The sequence below is a fragment of the Lolium perenne genome, chromosome 7, assembly GCF_019359855.2.
Source record: "Lolium perenne isolate Kyuss_39 chromosome 7, Kyuss_2.0, whole genome shotgun sequence".
NCBI classification, from domain to species: Eukaryota; Viridiplantae; Streptophyta; class Magnoliopsida; order Poales; family Poaceae; genus Lolium; species Lolium perenne.
In genome coordinates this window covers 323,583,855-323,602,617 of record NC_067250.2, presented here as the reverse complement: position 1 = coordinate 323,602,617, position 18,763 = coordinate 323,583,855, and the positions used below count along the sequence as shown (strand labels likewise).

General features: G+C 46.1%; 2 protein-coding genes across 2 annotated transcripts; both read right to left on the bottom strand.

Moving 5' to 3' along the window:
• Window positions 1–4,775: 4,775 nt before the first annotated feature.
• LOC127312566 (uncharacterized) lies at window positions 4,776–6,957 on the bottom strand. The gene has a single exon (XM_051343092.2). It carries the CDS (start codon window positions 6,902–6,904, stop codon window positions 4,943–4,945), a length of 1,962 nt encoding a protein of 653 aa, XP_051199052.1. The 5' UTR covers window positions 6,905–6,957; the 3' UTR covers window positions 4,776–4,942.
• A 4,244-nt stretch (window positions 6,958–11,201) lies between these two features.
• On the bottom strand, window positions 11,202–17,973 carry LOC127314820 (uncharacterized). Its single transcript, XM_051345347.2, has 11 exons — window positions 17,851–17,973; window positions 17,684–17,758; window positions 17,410–17,583; window positions 16,570–16,701; window positions 15,910–16,052; window positions 14,991–15,092; window positions 14,734–14,862; window positions 13,685–13,786; window positions 11,828–11,998; window positions 11,665–11,744; window positions 11,202–11,427 (listed from the first exon to the last, which is right to left on the bottom strand). The coding sequence occupies exons 1-11, from the start codon at window positions 17,900–17,902 to the stop codon at window positions 11,379–11,381; spliced, it is 1,209 nt and encodes a 402-aa protein (XP_051201307.1). The 5' UTR covers window positions 17,903–17,973; the 3' UTR covers window positions 11,202–11,378.
• Window positions 17,974–18,763: the final 790 nt, after the last annotated feature.

The window sequence follows — 18,763 nt, the reverse complement described above, 5'->3', positions numbered from 1 at the left end:
GTGGCGCTGAATGGTTTTACACGGCAAGAAGAAGGGACAGGATCTTTTTTGCTGAGAGACGAGATTTTTCGGACAAGCTTCTCTAAGTCCTTGACCTCTAAATCCGCTGACAACCGATCTGCGTCCTTGTCGCCAGCATATTTCCAGAGAGGGTATTTGCGAGCCTGAAGTGGCTGCACTCTGGTTCTAAGAAAATATGCCGTGATTTGGATACCTGATAATTCTTTGCCGCGAGTATTTTGCAACTCATGGATACGAGTCATCAGGGCCTCTGTCGACATTTTTTCTTCTTCGGTAGCCTCTGCGTCCCAGGAGCGGCGGCGAAGGATTTTTTCGGCGCCATCAAAAGGAGGGATGTTGTCTTCAGCACATCCATGGTTCTCCTCCTGAATGTACAACCACTTCTTGCGCCACCCTTGAACTGAGTCAGGGAGTTTGACGTCGAAGTAATCGACCGTGGGGCGAACAGAAATAACAACGCCGCCTATATTATAGGCGACATTGGGAGAGCCATTGCGGCGACAAAAGAAAATGCGCTTCCATAGCGCCCAGTTAGGCTGGACGCCAAGGAAGGCTTCGCAGAGGGTGATGAAAATGGAGATATGGAGGATACAATTTGGCGTGAGGTGGTGAAGTTGCAGACCATAAACGAAAAGCAGTCCGCGGAGGAAAGGATGAATGGGGGCGGAGAGACCACGGATGAGATGGTCGATGAAACTTACCCGATACCCCATTGGAGGGGTTGGGTAGCTTTCCTCACTAGGGAAGCTCAGTGCTTTGGGCTTCTTGCTGATCCCTAGCTTCTTCAACAGATTGATGTCCTGGGTGGAAATCTTGGACCTTTCCCACTCCGCGGTTCCCAGATCCACGGCAGCCATTGATGATTCCGGCGTGCTGTGCTTGATCAAACGACGCGGTGGCATTAACAATGGTGCAGGAATGCAGCTTGGAGAAGATGAGCTTAGGGAATTGTGGAGCGCAGGAGAAGGTTTCGCAGAGGAGAGCAGGAGAACGGCTCGAGCGGAAGTGCTCGAGGAAGAAGAAGGAGATCTTATATAGAGGTGCGGTGAAGCGGCGGACCGTTGGATGGAAAAAGTGTGCGGCAGATGATAACCACAGGGAAACAAGGGCAAAAAAGTATTTTAACATTGAGAAGTTACGGTACGTGCGCCAGGAAAAGCGGAGGACGTGCGTCCCCCACCTGCACGACGTGTCAAGATAATGGTTACTTTGGGCCCGCAGGGCAGCGGGAGAAAACTAATCGCGATTTTCGGACTCGAAATCGTGGCTATCGTCAGCAATAACGTCACCTTTGCAGGAAAAAATTCGCCTCAACAGCTTCATAAAAGGCGACATGGAAAATATTGATGAGCCTTCGATCAAATACAAGTTTTTGATCAAATGCTCGGGGGCTACTTTGGAAAAATGAAAAGATCAAGAAAGACAAAATAGAAATGGCGTGAGCCTATGATCAAATACAAATATTTGTTCATAGCCTCGGGGGCTACTCCCATCGGGAGCGCTGTTCGCGCACCCGAGAAATTGTAAAACTTCGGGAGAGAAAGAAAATATAGCGGCATAAGACGTGGAGCCTACACCCAAGCACAAGTCCTTGGCTGTAGCCTCGGGGGCTACTCCCATCGGGAACGCTGTTCGCGTGCCCGATGAAATTATAAAAAAGAAGAAGAAAGAAAGAATGAAAAGAAGAAAGATAGAAGAGCAAAAGAATATATTTCGAGTTATTAATAACTCTGCATATACTCCCATCGGGAGAGCAATATAAGTCATCTTTGACTCAATAAAATGTGCCATTCCAACAGCCGAATAAGCACTCGACAATATATTCTCAGAACGCCAAAGTTGCGATCAATTTCTGAATGCCGCAAAACTTTGCGAAGGTAAGACCCCAGATCCGTTCTGTGAGGCGTGGCATCGTCTCTGACGTCGGTTTGCTACTTTTATCCGTATCAACAGATACGAAGAAAAATCCTAACGGACGCGTTAGGTACCCGATAAATATGACTGGGACTCGACAGAATGGTAAGACCTTAAGCGGCACCTGTCGAAGTTTACACCAGTATCCCGAGATCATGTCCAGGGACGTGATCTTGAAGTAGGTTTTTGCGGATTGCCACTAGAGCAGTTAACTAGTACCTGATCCGTCAGATGAACTAGCCCCAACTACCATTATCCCTGTACAATATAGAAATTTATGTGAAGAAATATAGAAAAGTTTTAAGTTGTTGAGTAAAAATAAACATTCGAGATTTTCCCTGACTCTACGATTCAAGCAAAATCTCGGGGGCTACTGACATAGGCATCTCAAATGGGCCTGCCGAAGATAGTACCCGGGGTTTACTGAAGGCCCACTACCCGAAGAATAAGAAGATTCGGAAGCCCAAGATATTATTAAGGAAAGCTAGAGTTGTAATAGGAAGCATTATTTGTAATCTTACGGGATGAGTTAGAAACCGTCCTGGACTCTGTAACTTGTACAACACGAATCCCTCGGCTCCGCCTCCTATATAAGGGGGAGTCGAGGGACGAAGAAAGGATCGAATCATTGTCTCTCAAACCCTAGTTTTCATAATCGTCGAGTACTTTTCGGCTGAAACCTTCGAGATCTAATTGCCCTCTACTTCCAACTAAACCCTAGTCTACAACCCGTAGGCATTGACAAGTTAATACCTTGTCACCCCCCTTATTCTAGCGGAGGAACAGCTTCATCAGATTCATTCCCTTGCTAATCCGCCTTCAAGCCTTGTTCCTTCTTCCGCTTCCTCTATCTAAGCCTTTTCCTTTGTAGACGGATAAGTGAGTCTGTAACCTTAGCTTTTCTCCTTTTCCGAACTTTTTTTCCAGTTCCTTAGTATTACTTAAAAAAAACCTACTCTGTAATTTCATAATCTTAGTCGAACATTTTCTAAAGAAAGGTAGGCTAAGGTTACGAAGTAAGGTCAGCTGGTTAAGTCAAACTCAGGCTATGAAATCGCTTAGCTGCCCTTAATTAATGATCATTAATTAAGTAGTAGTGAGGCTACAACATCCTGCTGGTTGCGCACTCCTCCAAATCACCGTCGACATATAATCTATCTGCAAATGCCTGAAGGAGTGGACATAGAAACATTTGTTTGAAAGTTTTTTGTTAGAGAGGCGGATGTCCCGTAAGTCCGGAACGTCAAGACGCAGGTCCACCAAGCTCAGCTCGTGAGACAAAGCTCGAAGGTCATCTGCCGTGGTAGCTATGAGGCGTGGTCCAAGGGTGCTTTCTAGGCCCAAGGATAGGGTAGTGGCAACATTGATGTGGGGGCGAATAGAGTGAGAGAACAGGTTGGGGAATCGTTCGTGCAGGGGCTGGTCTCCAAGCCAGAGATCCATCCAGAAGGCCGCGGAAGTCCCATTTCCCAAGGTGATCTTGGAGATGGAGCGAAAGGCAGCAAGACCGACAACAATATCCTTCCAGATGGGGGTGTCCAGGTGGTGGCGGTCCCCCAAGTCACGGGAGCCGTCCCACCCGTACATCCGGCGAAACCAGGATGCCCAGGGGGCAGAGTGGATTTTTGTGAGAAATTTTGCGAGAAGAGCCGAATTTTGTGAAGGGAGGGATATGACCCCCAGTCCTCCAAGCTGTTTAGGAGCGCAGACCTCTTCCCAGGCCACTTTGCATTGGCCTCCGTTGCATGATTCTTCTCCGGTCCAAAGGAAAGCGCGGCGCCGCTTGTCAATGGCTTCAATGACGCCGATGGGGAGGAGGCCAATCTTCAATGTCTGGCGTGCCTGTATATGAAACCTTTACGTCTACGACAATAATCCTGAGAGCAAATTATTAATCATGGTTGTGCAAAATGACTTTTCAAATCCATTTTCATTTTCATTGTATGCCTGGTTCGTTTAACCCACAGGGACAACATTTTCACTGGTATGAATACATCATTCACTGCACTGGTATGAATAATTTGTGCAGACAACCAAAGATTGATATAGATACGTCAGAAAGAATTAAAAGGAAGTAATGAGGAGGCAACATAACAAGAAGAGACAAGAGGAGACATGAACAGGGAACCGAATCCCTCTGGATAGCCACGGTCCGACACCACTTCTCTCCGGTGCTCCTCCCCTGGAAATAATATGGGCGCGTAAAATACAATAACGGTGAAGATCTTCCTATCGATGTTGGTAAGAGGGCTCACAATCGTAATTCTGAGTGCAGGTCCACCGTCCGTACAGCCATGTACAGGCCCGTATGGTCCGTGTTGTGTTGTTTCTCGTTTTATACGTATCGACGGTCACGTGCGTGTGCCAAAATAGAAAAATGCTATAAAGATCTTACTCATGTGACCTCTTTTTTTTCTTTGTGCGACGTATACATACCGTATCAATATAGATAGGTATACATGGGCTAGATATGAATTTCGGCGGATCTAATATAGGAAAAAATATCAACTATGATCCTTCAACTTAGTTTAGGGGGGAGCACCGGAGTAGCCCTCGTCCGACACATGGTCCAAATCTCTTCAACAGTTCAACTGCATAGCCAAAGTTGCATAGTTCACGCTCACGGAGACTCGAAAATCACAGTTAGCCACCCCTTTGTGAAAAAGCTAGTAGGCTCCCTGTTGCTGCCGCTGCTAGGATGATTGCAAACCTAAATGTTCAGGATATAACATCTTGACTGCAACCTAATAGTGCTTGGATTGACAAGTTGAATTGCAAACATGATCTCCGAACCAATTAAAGTGAAATGAAACATCGTGAAGCTATAAGCTAGACCACAATGTTGAATTGCAAATATAATCTCTGGAGCAATCAAATGAAATACAAATTGGATCTCTAAGCCAGTGAAATGAAATAAAATAAATTTGGTCTGTAAACTAGTTAAATGAAACATCCCTGAGATACAACACATAAGATCATTTGTCGGTGGCACATGGGTTAACTTTGGTCAGACTGATCCCGCCACACTATTACACGTATCCTGTACAGTGTCGCTGCTGGCCATGGAGTCTTCAGACCTATCTTGCACAGACTCAAAGGTTAAAATATCATATTCCATGTACTCCAGCAAAAGGGCAACGACGGTGGTGAACTCGCCGCCGTTGCTCAGCTGTCTTGCATGGGATTCCGGTATGCACTGATAGGATGCGTAGCACAGAAGCTCCACCCACACTTGGCTGATCACCTCCACCATGTTAGCATCGGGTGTTTCAACCTCTTTGCTTATGAGCTTGACCCCAAGCCGACATGCATTGTCAAATGTGGTATTCGATTCGAACTCACGAGCAGCCTCCTCTCTTTGTCCCGAAATGACAACATCTCCGTGGTCCTGTAGTAAATAGAGCACATCCTCTCTCGAGCATTGGAGCTCATGGATCAATATGTAGCACAGTCCAAGGTAATCGTGGCGTCCAACATTGTCAGGCAGCATGTAGGGGCGTTCGGCGAGGAGAAACATCATGTAGTTCGAGAGCTCCCGGGTCACTTGTGAAAGGCGGCGTGTGTGTTTCCTCTCGTACCAGCTGAGGTAGATATGTGTGGCGATGTGCCACACGAGGATACTCACACCGAACTCACTGTCCACGCTCCAGCGCAGCTCCTCGTACAATTCTGGCCTCCTCCTCTTCAGGGTCGCTCGGCCCCGTGAGTTCCGGATATGATCTGGGTTCTCTTTGTTGACGTTGTGACTTTGCTTCACTTGTTTCTTGAGTAGCTCACTGATGTGTGGCGAAACGGGGACGGAGGACGTGTAAACCAGCATGTTCCACCAGTCCTCCCGTCCCACCCATCTTGCCATTTTGCTGCCTCGACTGTCCTTACAGTGGCTGCACATGTAAATAAGGTTGTGTTGCCCCATGGTGCCGGACCAGTACCTTGAACTAGCCCCTATTCCTGCTCTTTCTCTGCATATCTCATACATGGCGACGGCATGAGACCGAAACCAAAGTGGAATCAACGCCAGCCGAGCTAATGCACGAGCAACACAACCACAATAACGTCTTCTCCTGATGAGCTTGCCATATGTCCAGGTGGAGAACATGGCCCTCAGCACTGATGTGATCTCCAGAACGACGGCTCCAGCTAGCAGAACATAGGTGGCGGTGACATCTGCTCTTCTGTAACCATCTTCCTCACTTATTAATCGACGAAATAGCAGGAGTGCGGCGACAGTTGCCAGCAATGAGAAGACACGGATGCAGTACCCATACCAAGTGTGGATCAGCTCAGCCTTGCTGTAGAAGACGTCGTGCATGAGTGAGAGCTGCATCTCGGCCACCCCATACATCTCCTCCCACTCGCAACTTTCCAAGATTTCTGGAGGAATAGGCAAAGGCCCCTTCAACATCTGCTTGGGAAAATCCAGCAGCACATGAGCTCGAAATGTTTCCGGATATGGTCCCATGCTACTGGGACTTTCATCATCATCAGAACCAGTCCAGGTAATAGGCGCGTAGTTCTTCCGGGACATGTTATTCGTGCAGGCAAGCTGGAGCGCACACACTCTCTCCCCGTACTTGACAACACCAACCACAAACATGAGAATGGCAGCCGGACGGAACAAGGTCCGGCGAGCCACGATAGAGGACTGGTAGAGCACGTAGCCAGCGGCGATGACCTGGATGACGAAGCTCTGCAGGTGGCGCAGCCACAGCCGGTTGTCCTCGATGGAGTAGGCGGTGATGTTGTCCTGCCCGCCGAGGTGCAGCAGCAAGAATGGTGCCCAGAACGCCATCAATTGCTGATCCTGCGACGCTGGGCTGGTAATGGACATGTGGCCTAGAGTGTATACTGCCGTCGTGTCGGCAAGCAGGTATGCCAACCAGACGACCACCTTTAGTGCGCCGGAGTCCTTGCGCCGGCGGATCTCGGCGGTGATGAGGAGGATCACTTGCAGTGTGAAACTCAACATCACCAACGCTAGGACTCCCCACTCTTTCCAGAACACCACTAGCGGCTCTAGCAGTCCTGCTGCCATAGTTTCTCAACTGCAAATGGGTAACAACGACTGCTTTAACTGGACATGCAAACCTTGACGCAAAGAAAGCTAATACTGTATAGTTCAACAAATACATTTAATCCAAGGTTTGAAAGTAGGAAAAGTACGTTTTGAGTGCATCATCATGACACCCAGAGACTCTCACTACCTTCTGGTTTTCGTTTTGATTCTAAATCACAACAAAAATATTACAAACGAAATCACGAGTGCCGTACAAGAAAAGCATGCCATACAAAAAATATTCGTAGAGAAATACAAGAAAGCGGAATTGAGAGTACACGCCGACCTGTGGCGTGACTACCTCTCCCTCTGTAACCTCCAAAACAGTTCTTGATGCAATATATTCAGGTGGGGATCCTCTCCCCCCCGGTGAAAGCTTCAAAAAAAATATTCGTAGAGAAAACTTACGGTATGTGGCCTATATAAAAATAACAAATGATAGCAACTACATGCGAATATAAAATTCATCAAATTTTAACTTTTTTTTTCTCTCAAAGGAAATAGTCACATAACTTATCGACCTCAAACTTCACAGATCAACATAACTTTTGTACTGCAACATGTAGATATAGATTTTTTTTTGAATTTTTTGGTACACCAGAAATGTCAAAAATAAGTGAGGGTGCAGGTGTACCCTTGCTTAGAAAAGCCCATCTCAAGCATCTATGAATACATTTACATATTTCGCCGCCAGGGATAGAAATATACACGTGAACACTACTGCATCTAGTACAAGGCAGGAAGACTAGTATCACTTACATGGCTTAATTAGCTGGAGAAGTGATCTGGATCGATGAGATGATCCACCGGCTTGATCGGCTAGCAGAGAAGACGTACAAGCTAAACCGATGAGGTGGATGAGGAAAACAGATCCATCAGTTGCTTTGATGGCCGGCTAGCTGAAACCTGATACGTATTATAGGCGACGCCGCCACATGATATGCTGTATAGCACACACGTGTACTAATCCACTTTGCGTGGAAGATCGAGGAATATAACAGAACCTGAGCTAGCCTTCTTGTCTTGCATAAAGTATACCGAACTCATCTCCATTTTGAATTGCATTCCCGCGTTCCACATGAGCAAAAGTAAAAGAAAAGAAGAAGTGCCACATGAGCAAAAGTAAGAGCAGAGAATAACGACTCCAGTGCCAAGGTCACTAAAATAATAACAAAATGCACTGTTTTTATTTAATGGAAGGAACCCCGCGTATCTCAAGTGAAGGGACAAACCCACTTTACCTGTGAATGAAGCTACAGCAACCAAAAAAACAAACAGAGCTTAAACAAAGCCTAAAGTAAAAGGATTAAGCCTAAAGACTAAACCATCAGGTCAAGATGAACTACCAGGTTTTTTTTTTCTGCAGTGACACACATGCAGAGATCCCAGCAGAGCTTTTAGGGGAAGTGGCACAGATCACATAGAGATCAAAACCTTCTAAAATCTAAAATAGACAGTACCAACACATATATAGGTTAGCCACCTATTAACAGGATCCGTGGATCTTATGCGCCACTTTTGCAATTTCTCTTGCCCCATACCGAAGACCTCTTTACAGTACGTCTCTCTACAATCTTTTTTTCTTAACGAATAGGTCCAATGATCTATTAATAATCTGTACAAAACAATCATCAACATCACAACAAAACACCCCAAAAATAATAAAATTATAAACGTCTTAACTAACAGTGCTTAGGTTGACAGGTTGAATTCAAACATGATCTCTGAACCAATGAAACGAAATGAAACAACATTGCACTATTAACTAAACCACAATGTTGAATTGCAAGTATAATCTCCGAACCAATCAAATGAAATACAAATTGGATCTCTAAACCAATGAAATGAAATAAATATGATATCCGGACCAATTAAATAAAACATCCCTGAGATACGACACATAAGATCATTCATCGGAGTAGTGGCCTCTAAAAGTCTTAGGGAAGAGACAATGCACCTGGAGCCCCCTTACCTTACAATATGGGTGTGTCTAAGTTTCAGTTCGTCTGAGACATAGCGAATAACATGATGCGGGGCTAAACAAAGTATAAACAACAGCAAACACGAATCTTCAAGCAGAAATAAAATCGAACGATGGAGCACGTGACTGAGACATAAGCTACGTCTCAGCTAGCTGAAACTTAGAAATTCCTTTACAATATACATGCATGGCACATGGGTGTATATCCAAAGACGACCACGCCACATTATTACACGTCTTCTGTACCTGGTATCTATCAGTGTATTAAATGCTTAAAAATACCGCATTTTCAGTAACTCCAACAAAAAGGCAACAATTCGCCGCCTTTGCTCAGTGCCTGCTGTCTTGCATAGGAATCGGGTTTGCACCAATAGGCCGTGTAGCACAGCAACTCCACCCACATTTGGCTGATCAGCTCTAGCATGTTAGCATCGGGTGTTTCCAGCTCTTTGCTGATGAGCTTGGCGCTAAGCTGACAAGATTTGTCAAATGTCTCATCATCCGATTCATCATTCATGTGGATGTCCAGAACAGTCCATGTTGCACAGTTTGACGTATCTTTGGCGACTAGGATTGTCAGGCAGTATGTAGGGGCGTGCGGTGAGCAGAAACATCATGTTGTAGGGGCGTGCGGTGAGCAGAAACATCAGGTCGGCGGTGGAGTCGATGTAGCAGGGCCGCAGACCGGCGGCCATATCGGTGGAGCAGTGCGGAGGCAGGGGGGTCGACGCGGCTTCCCGGAGGGCACCGAGGAACGTTTCTGGAGCTCGATGGGGCGGCGGGGGATGAGCGGTTCCAGGATGAAGGGGGCTGTAATTTCTCGCCGGAGGCGTGGCGGCGGCGTCGGTGGAGCAGTGCCCTCCCGGCCAAGGGGTGACCGACCTGCAGTCTCCTTTGGGCTTTTTTTGCAACTTATCGCGGCCGCGTGGAAGAGGTGGACGGCCAGGGGCGGCCGCGTGCGAGCTTGGCCATGGCGCGGCTGAGAAGCTCCGGCCAGGGGCAGCCGCGTGCGAGCTCCTCGAGGGGCGGCAAGGGCGAGCTCAGCCATGGCGCTGCTGGGGGAGCTCCGGCCAGGGGCGGGCCTCCAGGGGCTACTGCGGAGTAGATCGATGACCCAATGACGAGTCGACGACCTCCCGGAGCGGAGGAAGATGAATACCGCGGCAACATCATGAAGTCTCCCTAGTCGATTCCTTTGGCAGAGGGGATCTACAGGTCAAGGCGAAGCTAATGGACATGGTTGTGTGTCTCAGAGAGGATTGCAGCGACGAGGACGAGTGTGATGCCGATGGCGGTGCGCTCTGAATGCCGATCGCGTTCTCGAACATAGAAATGACCAATACCTTCTCCCCACGCAGGTTCCGCTCGGGAAGACATGTCGACCCAGCCGGGTGGTGGAGGGAAGCGGAAGGGGCTGGCGGCGACGCTGGTGTGTGGTAGCGGCGGCGCTGGTGCGAGTTGCGGCGACAATGTGGTGATGAGCGGACCGTCCCGCCCCCTGGCGGTTCTCGTCCGCACTGCCCTGGCCGAGCTTGCTCGTGCAGCGTAGCTCGTCGACACTGCCGAGATGGGAAGGTGCACCGACTGGGCGAGGCCTCTCCGGCGGGAGCGGGGGCAGCGTTCTGGTGTGGTGAAGCAACGGGGAGCGGGGCGGGGTAGCTCGTTGTGAACACCGGTGATTGGGGCGGCGCACCATTTGGGAGAGAGCTTCTCGGCTAGCGAGACCGGGGGCGGCACGCCGGCGTGCTTGTCACCGTGGAGAAGGAGCGGGAGAAAATAAAAGAAAAATTAATTTCTTTCCTTCAGAGAAAGAGCAGGTACGTGTCCTAAAATTTTACAAAAAAACCCACAATCAGAACTTGTTCAACATGTCTCATTTGACCATTTTGTTGTTGCCACGTCAGCCTATATATGGATCCACATGTCGGTTTCATCATTAGATCAGTATTGTTTCATCATTAGATTAGTATTGGACGTGAATCAAGTGATGTTTTTTTTTTTAAATGGTGGTTTTCTAAAACAACTGCCTGATATGTGGTGGTTTTTTGTAATTATCTCAAGTTTGAAGCACAACCTCTTCCGCTTTTTCGCCGGGGTCTGCATCTTCTCTGGCTTCTTCCAAATTGCCCGTTATAACGCAGCTAGATGGCTAGTGGTTCAATCACTTCAAAGGTAAGGGTGCGAGGTGCTGATCGCACTTCCAAGTTAGACTACGCATGAGAATAGAGCTAGTACCACTGGCAACACATCACTTCCATCATTACCAACATCTGGATGCAAACACTTCATCACATTTAAAAAACACAAATCATTCACAATATTTCAGCGGCCATTACTTGACTTGAAAAGAGGACGGTTTCACAAGAGGCGTCTTCATCTATCCATCTATCGTCAGCACGAGCAAGCTCATCTTGCCCTGGTGCCTTTAGCTGTCTTCAGAGATTCCATAGCTTCCCTGCACATCAGTCACAATCAATGAGTGTTGGATAATGGTGTAGGCACAGATGCATGACTACAATATCATTCAAGGGTGCAAAAAGAGTCCGTGTAGCAGATCTACTACTAAGTACTACCAAATATAATAGCACTGATGAGGTTTTTAGTAAGCAGCTGTAATATGCCCGTTCTGAAGTAAGCACATAAGACCAGTCAAAATAACACGTTTCCGACGCAGAAGGGGTAAGATGGATACCGTAATGCCCTCTCCATCTCGGCATTCTTTGGGTCCAACTTGAGGCCATCAAGAAGTGCCTCACACGCGCCCCCGTAGTCCTGATGAGCAAAACCTCATGAATGAAATATCAAAAACAATCTGCATCATTTAATAAAGTAAGCGACGGGGTCTTCAGTCCCACCTCCAGTGACATCAGAGCGGCCCCATGCCGATAGCAGGCCTTTGGCCAGTCGGGCCGCAGCTCTCTGCTTTCAATAGCATCTAGCAAAGCCGTATGTCCATTGCCCTGGCGGAGCAAGCAAAGGCTCCTGTTTGAGAACAAGGTCGCATCACTTGGGTCAAGATCAATTGCCTGCACTCAACAAGTTGAGCAAGATTTGTTTAGTAACAAAAAAAATGTACGAATTTGTGAGCATTTGAATAGGAAATATGAAAATGGTTGCTGATGGACGAAGGTATTAATCAATCCTGCAAATACCTTAATTTTCTTCATAAGAATGCCAAACCTAATAAACTTTTTCATATAGTATAAGTTAACAAATATAGCACAATACTAGCAGCCAAATCGGACCAGCAGCCAGGGACTGATGGGGTCACTACTATAAAAGAGGCCTTTGGTCAGGCACCTTTGACTCCGGCCGTATCCTTGATCGGGACCCAAGACCTAGCCACGTCGCCCTCTAAATGCTACAGCGTACGGCACCTATAGGTCCCGGCTCATTAGGACCCAAACGTCCCGGCTCATATCCCAAACCTGGACTAAAGGGTTTTGCGGCATGCGGCGCCTGCGGTATCCCTTTAGTCGCGGCGCGTATCCCAAACCGGGACTTAAAATCAAACGCTTCGTTTCCCGCGGAAGCCGATTACGCGTCGCCATTACTGGTCGACGTCGAAATTGAGCGGCGCGCAGAAATCGAGCCGCTGGCGCCGGCGCGCCAGCCACGGGAATTTATCACCGGTGGCTGGCCCTGTTCATCTTCCTCTTCCACTGCTTTATATGCCCCACCATTGCCACAGACTCTCTCCATCCTCCTCTCCTCCACCATTTGCAAAACCTCTCTCCCTCTTCATCGATGGTGCACCTCGCGCGCGACCCAGCTCCTCGGACTCGGGTATACCATCTCATGGCCGAAGGGATGACGTTCAAGGTAACGGTCGCGCTCCGTGCAAGAAGGGAGGAGAAGTGGATCCATGGCGTGAAGAGGGACTTTCTCGACTCCGCAACGACCAACTGCGTCGGCTTGGACTGCGAGTTCACCGACCCTCGTTTGGCCGGTGACTAGCGCGCCGCCGTCCTTCAACTCTCGGTGGCGTCCAAGACGTTGGTGTTCCAGATTATTTATGTCGATGAAGTTACACAAGTGCTCAAGGAGTTCTTGCAGAACGGGAACATCTGATTCTGCGGCGTCGCTATCGTCAATGATGTGAAAATGTTGCATCACTACGGCATTCATATCACTTCTGTGTACGACCTGTGTATGACCTCCAGAAGGTAGTCCCGAACCCCACCAACAAGCCCATTCCGAGTCTATATGATTTGGCAAACTATACCATTATGACAAACCTTGAGAAGAGGAAGAAGTACAACAAGAAGAAGATGGACGTCGCCACGCAAGAAAAAGAAGATGAACTCATTTTTGGACAGGCCAATTTTCCATTGAGCTACGAGCAAGTGCACTATGCAGCTCTAGACGCTCGCCTGGACTTCGAGATTTCTAGAAGGCATTGGATGCTAGTTGGCTACAATAGCCATGTTGATCGTGTCAATATTTAGAGATGATGAGTAGTGGTGGTCTTCTATATTTGTATGAACTATTAATCGTTTCAATATATATGAACTATGTGTCTTTCATATATATATGAACTTTGTGTCTTTCATTATTAACTGGTCGTTTTCCCTCTTCTTAATGAAAAGGTAGAGCTCCTGCCGGTTGCTCCAAAAAAATATAGCTCATATTTTGTTGGTCAAACAATTAGTCAAAGTTCTACCTCAAAATACGTTGTGGCCTTATATATAAAAATGGAGGGAGTACCAAACCTTAGTGTAGAACGCTGATGCAGAAAAGTAATTTTTTCTCTCCACTGCTATACTCCCAAATGACTTCAACTGTGATATTTTCCATGCATTGTCATGTTTATCCTAAACCATAAATAATATCAAATAAAATGGAGACATGAGGAATGAATGGAAAAAAATGATATAGTATAGAAACTACATATGATTGTTATGTAAATATTTGGAGAAACATAGTTTTGTTTGGCTAACATCAACATTGCAGATTGTATAAGCATAATTTGAGAATTCCAAATATTCATGCACTTATGCTAATCATACAGCATCCTGCATCCATGCTCAGTACTGTAATAAATATTCCTCAGGAATAGGCATAGCCAGAAGCCTGTTTGGACCCTATACTAATGGAAAACTTTAACATACAACAATATATTCTCCTCGTAAATTACACCTCATATTCTTCTAGTGTATGTAACCCAGTTAATTATTCTATTTTCTATATAATCTTAAGATTTAAGATGATGTCACACATATTCTTCTAGTTTAAATGTACAGTCTAGTTCATTTCCTATTTTCTATATAATTTCTCAAGATTTATAAGGATGTCACAATCAATAACTGCAACTTGTGCACATTGATAATAAAAAGAACTGAATCATTTGTTACAGTCTGTCAGCCTGTAGCTTAAACCGGAAGTACAGGGAGGTTTTCCCAAACAAAAATCGGTATCTCAACAAACATCAATAGTCTAAACATCCCATACCACATGTATTGTATATTTACATATCCTACAAACAGAAAAGAGCATATAGCATGGAATCATGGAGCCACATATCACAACAACATAACTCATCTACAAGGTGTCTAGGCTAAGTTACGCTGGTCAGAAATTCAAGAATGACAGATGGTGAGTTGGTTAGTGCATGGTTTCATAGGAAAGCAAAAAACAAACTATGGATAGGAAATAAGTGGCGTGAAAAGCCATTTACAAGACACTTAAGCTCCACAACTTAAGTATTGAATAGTGCCATTTTTCAGATTGTGTTTACTAGTGGCAAAGGGGAAAATCTTACATCATTAGAAGAATGACACTTTGCAAAAGCCTCCAGTAAGAAATTTAAGCACTCAGTTGATCTGCCATCTCCCATTGTAGACTCAAGTGAAACAGCTGTGAGACAATCTGAGGTGATGACGGCACCAGCCTATCACATAAAAGGAATGTCACATTTTCTTTAATGTGAATAACTAAAGAAGTTAAAGGTTTCCAAACTAAGTGTTGGAAAAATAAGCAACCCTAGTGCAATGCTAGGATTTGTCAAAGGTATAATACCTCAACCAGGAGCTTCACGCATTCCACTGAAACATTTACAGCCTGAAAGAGGGGTGTGATAGGATACAGTCCATACCCATCCAGAAAATATGGTTTGTTGGGCTAGTAAGAGGTGTGAAGAACATTAGTCTCGATTATAATAACTGGATGGCGAAAAATATTAAACAGAACGGTAAATATGCATAACCTTATATACCTACGCTTTCAATCAAAAAGAAGGAAACATCTCATGTGACCTTGCAATTTGTGGAAACAAATAAGTAAAATGTTCTAATAGCTTCCTTATTGGTCAACTCTTGATTAGTAGATTTATTTTATTTGATAGATTGGTTCCATATAGCACTTACATAGGGGTGGCAGACATGATGGAAATTCGATCACTATGGCAAGTGCACCATGCAATTGGCAATTTGAAAACTATGCATATACGAAAGAATGTATAGTGGACTTCCACAGAAAGAAAAATAGTTGTGATTCCAATGGAACATTAAGCATTACTTTTGCGTAAGAATGAGGACTATAAGATATGACCTAGACAATAGCTTGACAACAATGATATGGATTTAAACAAAAGTAACAAAGTATTCCCATATCTTGTAATTGCTACCAAGGAGATCCTGAAGAATAACATATAGCTACACAATTAGACAAATAGAAGCAGCAGGAAAGAAAGAAGTAATAATAAACATTTGAAGATTTAATTTAGCTGTAAAGAGCCACGACCGCATCTTTACTTACATAGCAGCAAAAACCAAACAGCCTCAAGGGAACAAAGTACCAAACAGTAACTAGAATGGAGGATGAGGACAATACAGTTAACAAACAAATGGAGAAAAGGCAAACAATTCAAACTTTATTCATGTTTACAGTTGAACTGGACATGCAACTTAAGGCAGAAGTACAATGAAGTTAAGCTTACATCAGCATTATGGTCTAACAAAGTCTTCATAGCACCGACTAGTCGTAACTTAGTAGCAAGAAGCAGTGGTGTCCCAATGTCATCAGCTATCGGGTCAACATGAGCTCCCTTTGCAAGCAACAGTTCTAGTATTTTACAATTTCCTGCATAAAAGAAGCAATATGAATGTACTGATTGTATAAGATGGTAAGGTTTTATCCTGAATCTTTATTCTTTATTTGTATCTGGCTCATGGCAGACCTCAGTTTCTCTGCATATAGGCTACAAAAATAATGCTAAAGAGGGTCGGCATTCCATAGAAACAAGAACAAGACCTACTCGCCTGGCCATAAGAATTCAATGGACCAGCAACTGTTCAAATAAAGCAAGGGGACACATTTTGATGAAGTTGTGTAAAATAACTTCCAGAGAATACACAACTTGCCATACATATGACATTTAAGGATGTAGTAAATGATAGGTAGAATATTACTTTCAAAACTGAAGATAATCTACTTCCATACTAACCTAAGGGAAATATATATATAAAAATGGCCCTGGAACAAGGTCAAATAAACCCTAGTAAGAACATAATACGGCCACAAAATATATTACAAACAAAAAGAAAGAAAGTGTGGTGCACACGTGCAAAACAGAGATACATATGAATAGAGAGGGGACCTGTTCCAGCAGCACAATGTAGAGGGGATATCCCGCCCTCATCAGCTTTGTCTGGATCAGCACCATGATCAAGAAGATACTTGACAACAGCAGCATGTTCACTGTGCGCCGCATAAAACAGGGTTGTTCTACCTGCAGCAAACAGACCAGGGGGGCTTACTGATGCACAAAAATTCAGGATCAGCATAGCAATGTACATCTTATAACCTTACACCGAGCATGACTTTAGAAATATGATGACCAAGATTACAAAGTGTGGAACCACAGATACACGGAATTCAGGTATGGCATGAACTAGAATGTGGAAATGCCTGAGGCAATCAGGACGGATTTCTTCACATGAGAAGAAAGTTATCCAAACAATCGAAATATTTTCTAGTTTCGGCAGACCCATAAATATGCAGAATCGACTGTACTATTTCAATTTCAGTCCCCCTGTATTGATACCTTTGGGGCATTTTTGTAAGTGCAGCTACCCAACAGCAATCCAAAAAGACATTAGATTCTGTTTTACATGCTTACGTGTCATAGGCACTATTTCATTATTTAGCATGGCCTATCCCGATGAAGCATACCATGATGAATGAGAATAACATAACAAGACAATGATGCATGCTTAATTTTTGTGTAAATTGTTTGCCAGGAACAGACACAAAACAAGACGTCTATCCAGTGAACTCGTCAATCATAACTAAAGCCTACAGACAGACCAAGCAGCTGCCGGGCCGTCATGTTGCAAATTCTACGCACCACAACCAAGACAATGGTTGGTTTACGATCGAAGAACAACCAACATGGCACAAGGCGAGTTGCTTAAAACGGAGTTGGGAAGGAACAGACCCTTGTTATCGGCAGCGTCGACATCCACGCGCAGCCCCTGTACCAGATACCTGCACACCTCCAGATGCCCGTTGCGCACGGCGACCAGCAGCGCCCCCAAGCCGGCGTCCGACGTCGCCGCCTCCACCACATCCCTGGGGCGGCCAACGCCGTCGTCTATCACCCGCACCAGCCCTGCAAGCGCCCCCGCCGCCCCAAAAAAAAAATGGAATCAGAACAACGCCAGCCTGCATGCCGAACCCCCACAATCGGGAGGAGAGCGACGCGTGCGTACGCTTGAGGCGGCGGAGGTCGCCGTTGTAGGCCGCGTTGAGGAGGTCGTCCCGCATCGAGGCAGCCAAGTCTGCGACTGTAGAGAGAGAGAAAGAAAGTGAGCGTGAGCCGATTTAGGGTTTGGACTTTGGAGTAGAGAGGGAAAGGGAAAGGGTAGGAGGCGCTCACCAGCGGCATCGGAGATGGGGAAGCGGCCGGGTGGCCGTGCTGCCGCCGCCATGGTGGATTGGTTGGGGAGCGACAGGAGGCGATGGGTTGGGAATGTGGGGGAGAGGAGGCGAGGCGGCGAGGTCCTTTTGAAACCCACAAGCACTACGGGAGAAACTCCATGTGCCGACGGCCAGCCCATGTGCCGACGGCCAAATGTCGGGGCCGTCGGCACAGAGGCCCTCGTCGACCGGCGACGGAGCTGACCGTCGGCGTACGGTCACCGTCGGCACACAGCTGTCTACACCGACGGTCACCGTCGGCGCAAACCGGACAGTCGGCACAGAAACTTGGCGCCCGAAGGTCACCGTCGGCACAGCCACGGCCGTCGGTACACGCGCAGACAGGCGGGCCCAGCCGTTAGGCTGTCACGGCGCCGTCTACAGTGTGCCGACGGTAGCCCACGGCGCAACGGCGGCCGTCGGCACAGTGGATCGAAACTGGGTCCCCCCTTCGTCGTGCCGATTGCCACCCACACAAAAGGCGTCACAGACCAATTGTGCACATTTTTTTGTTTTTCCATTTTTTTGCACCAAAGAGATAATTATTAATCCCAATCATTTTTTTTGTTTATTTATTTCTCACTGCTATTTTGGCGAACCCCTTTGCGGGAAACCTATATATATGTATAAGGGCGGTATAGAACCCTTTCGCCAGAAATCGAACCTCGGAGGGGGTGAATGGCCCACACACGATACAAAATACTTAAGACCCACACACGATACAAAATACTTAAATAACTAGACTCACACACATACCAAAGCGCTTACAGAACTAGACCCACACACGAACTGAAACAGTTAAAGAACTACACCCACACAGAGGAAGCAAAACACTTAAAGAAACTACACCCACACACATGAACCAAAACACT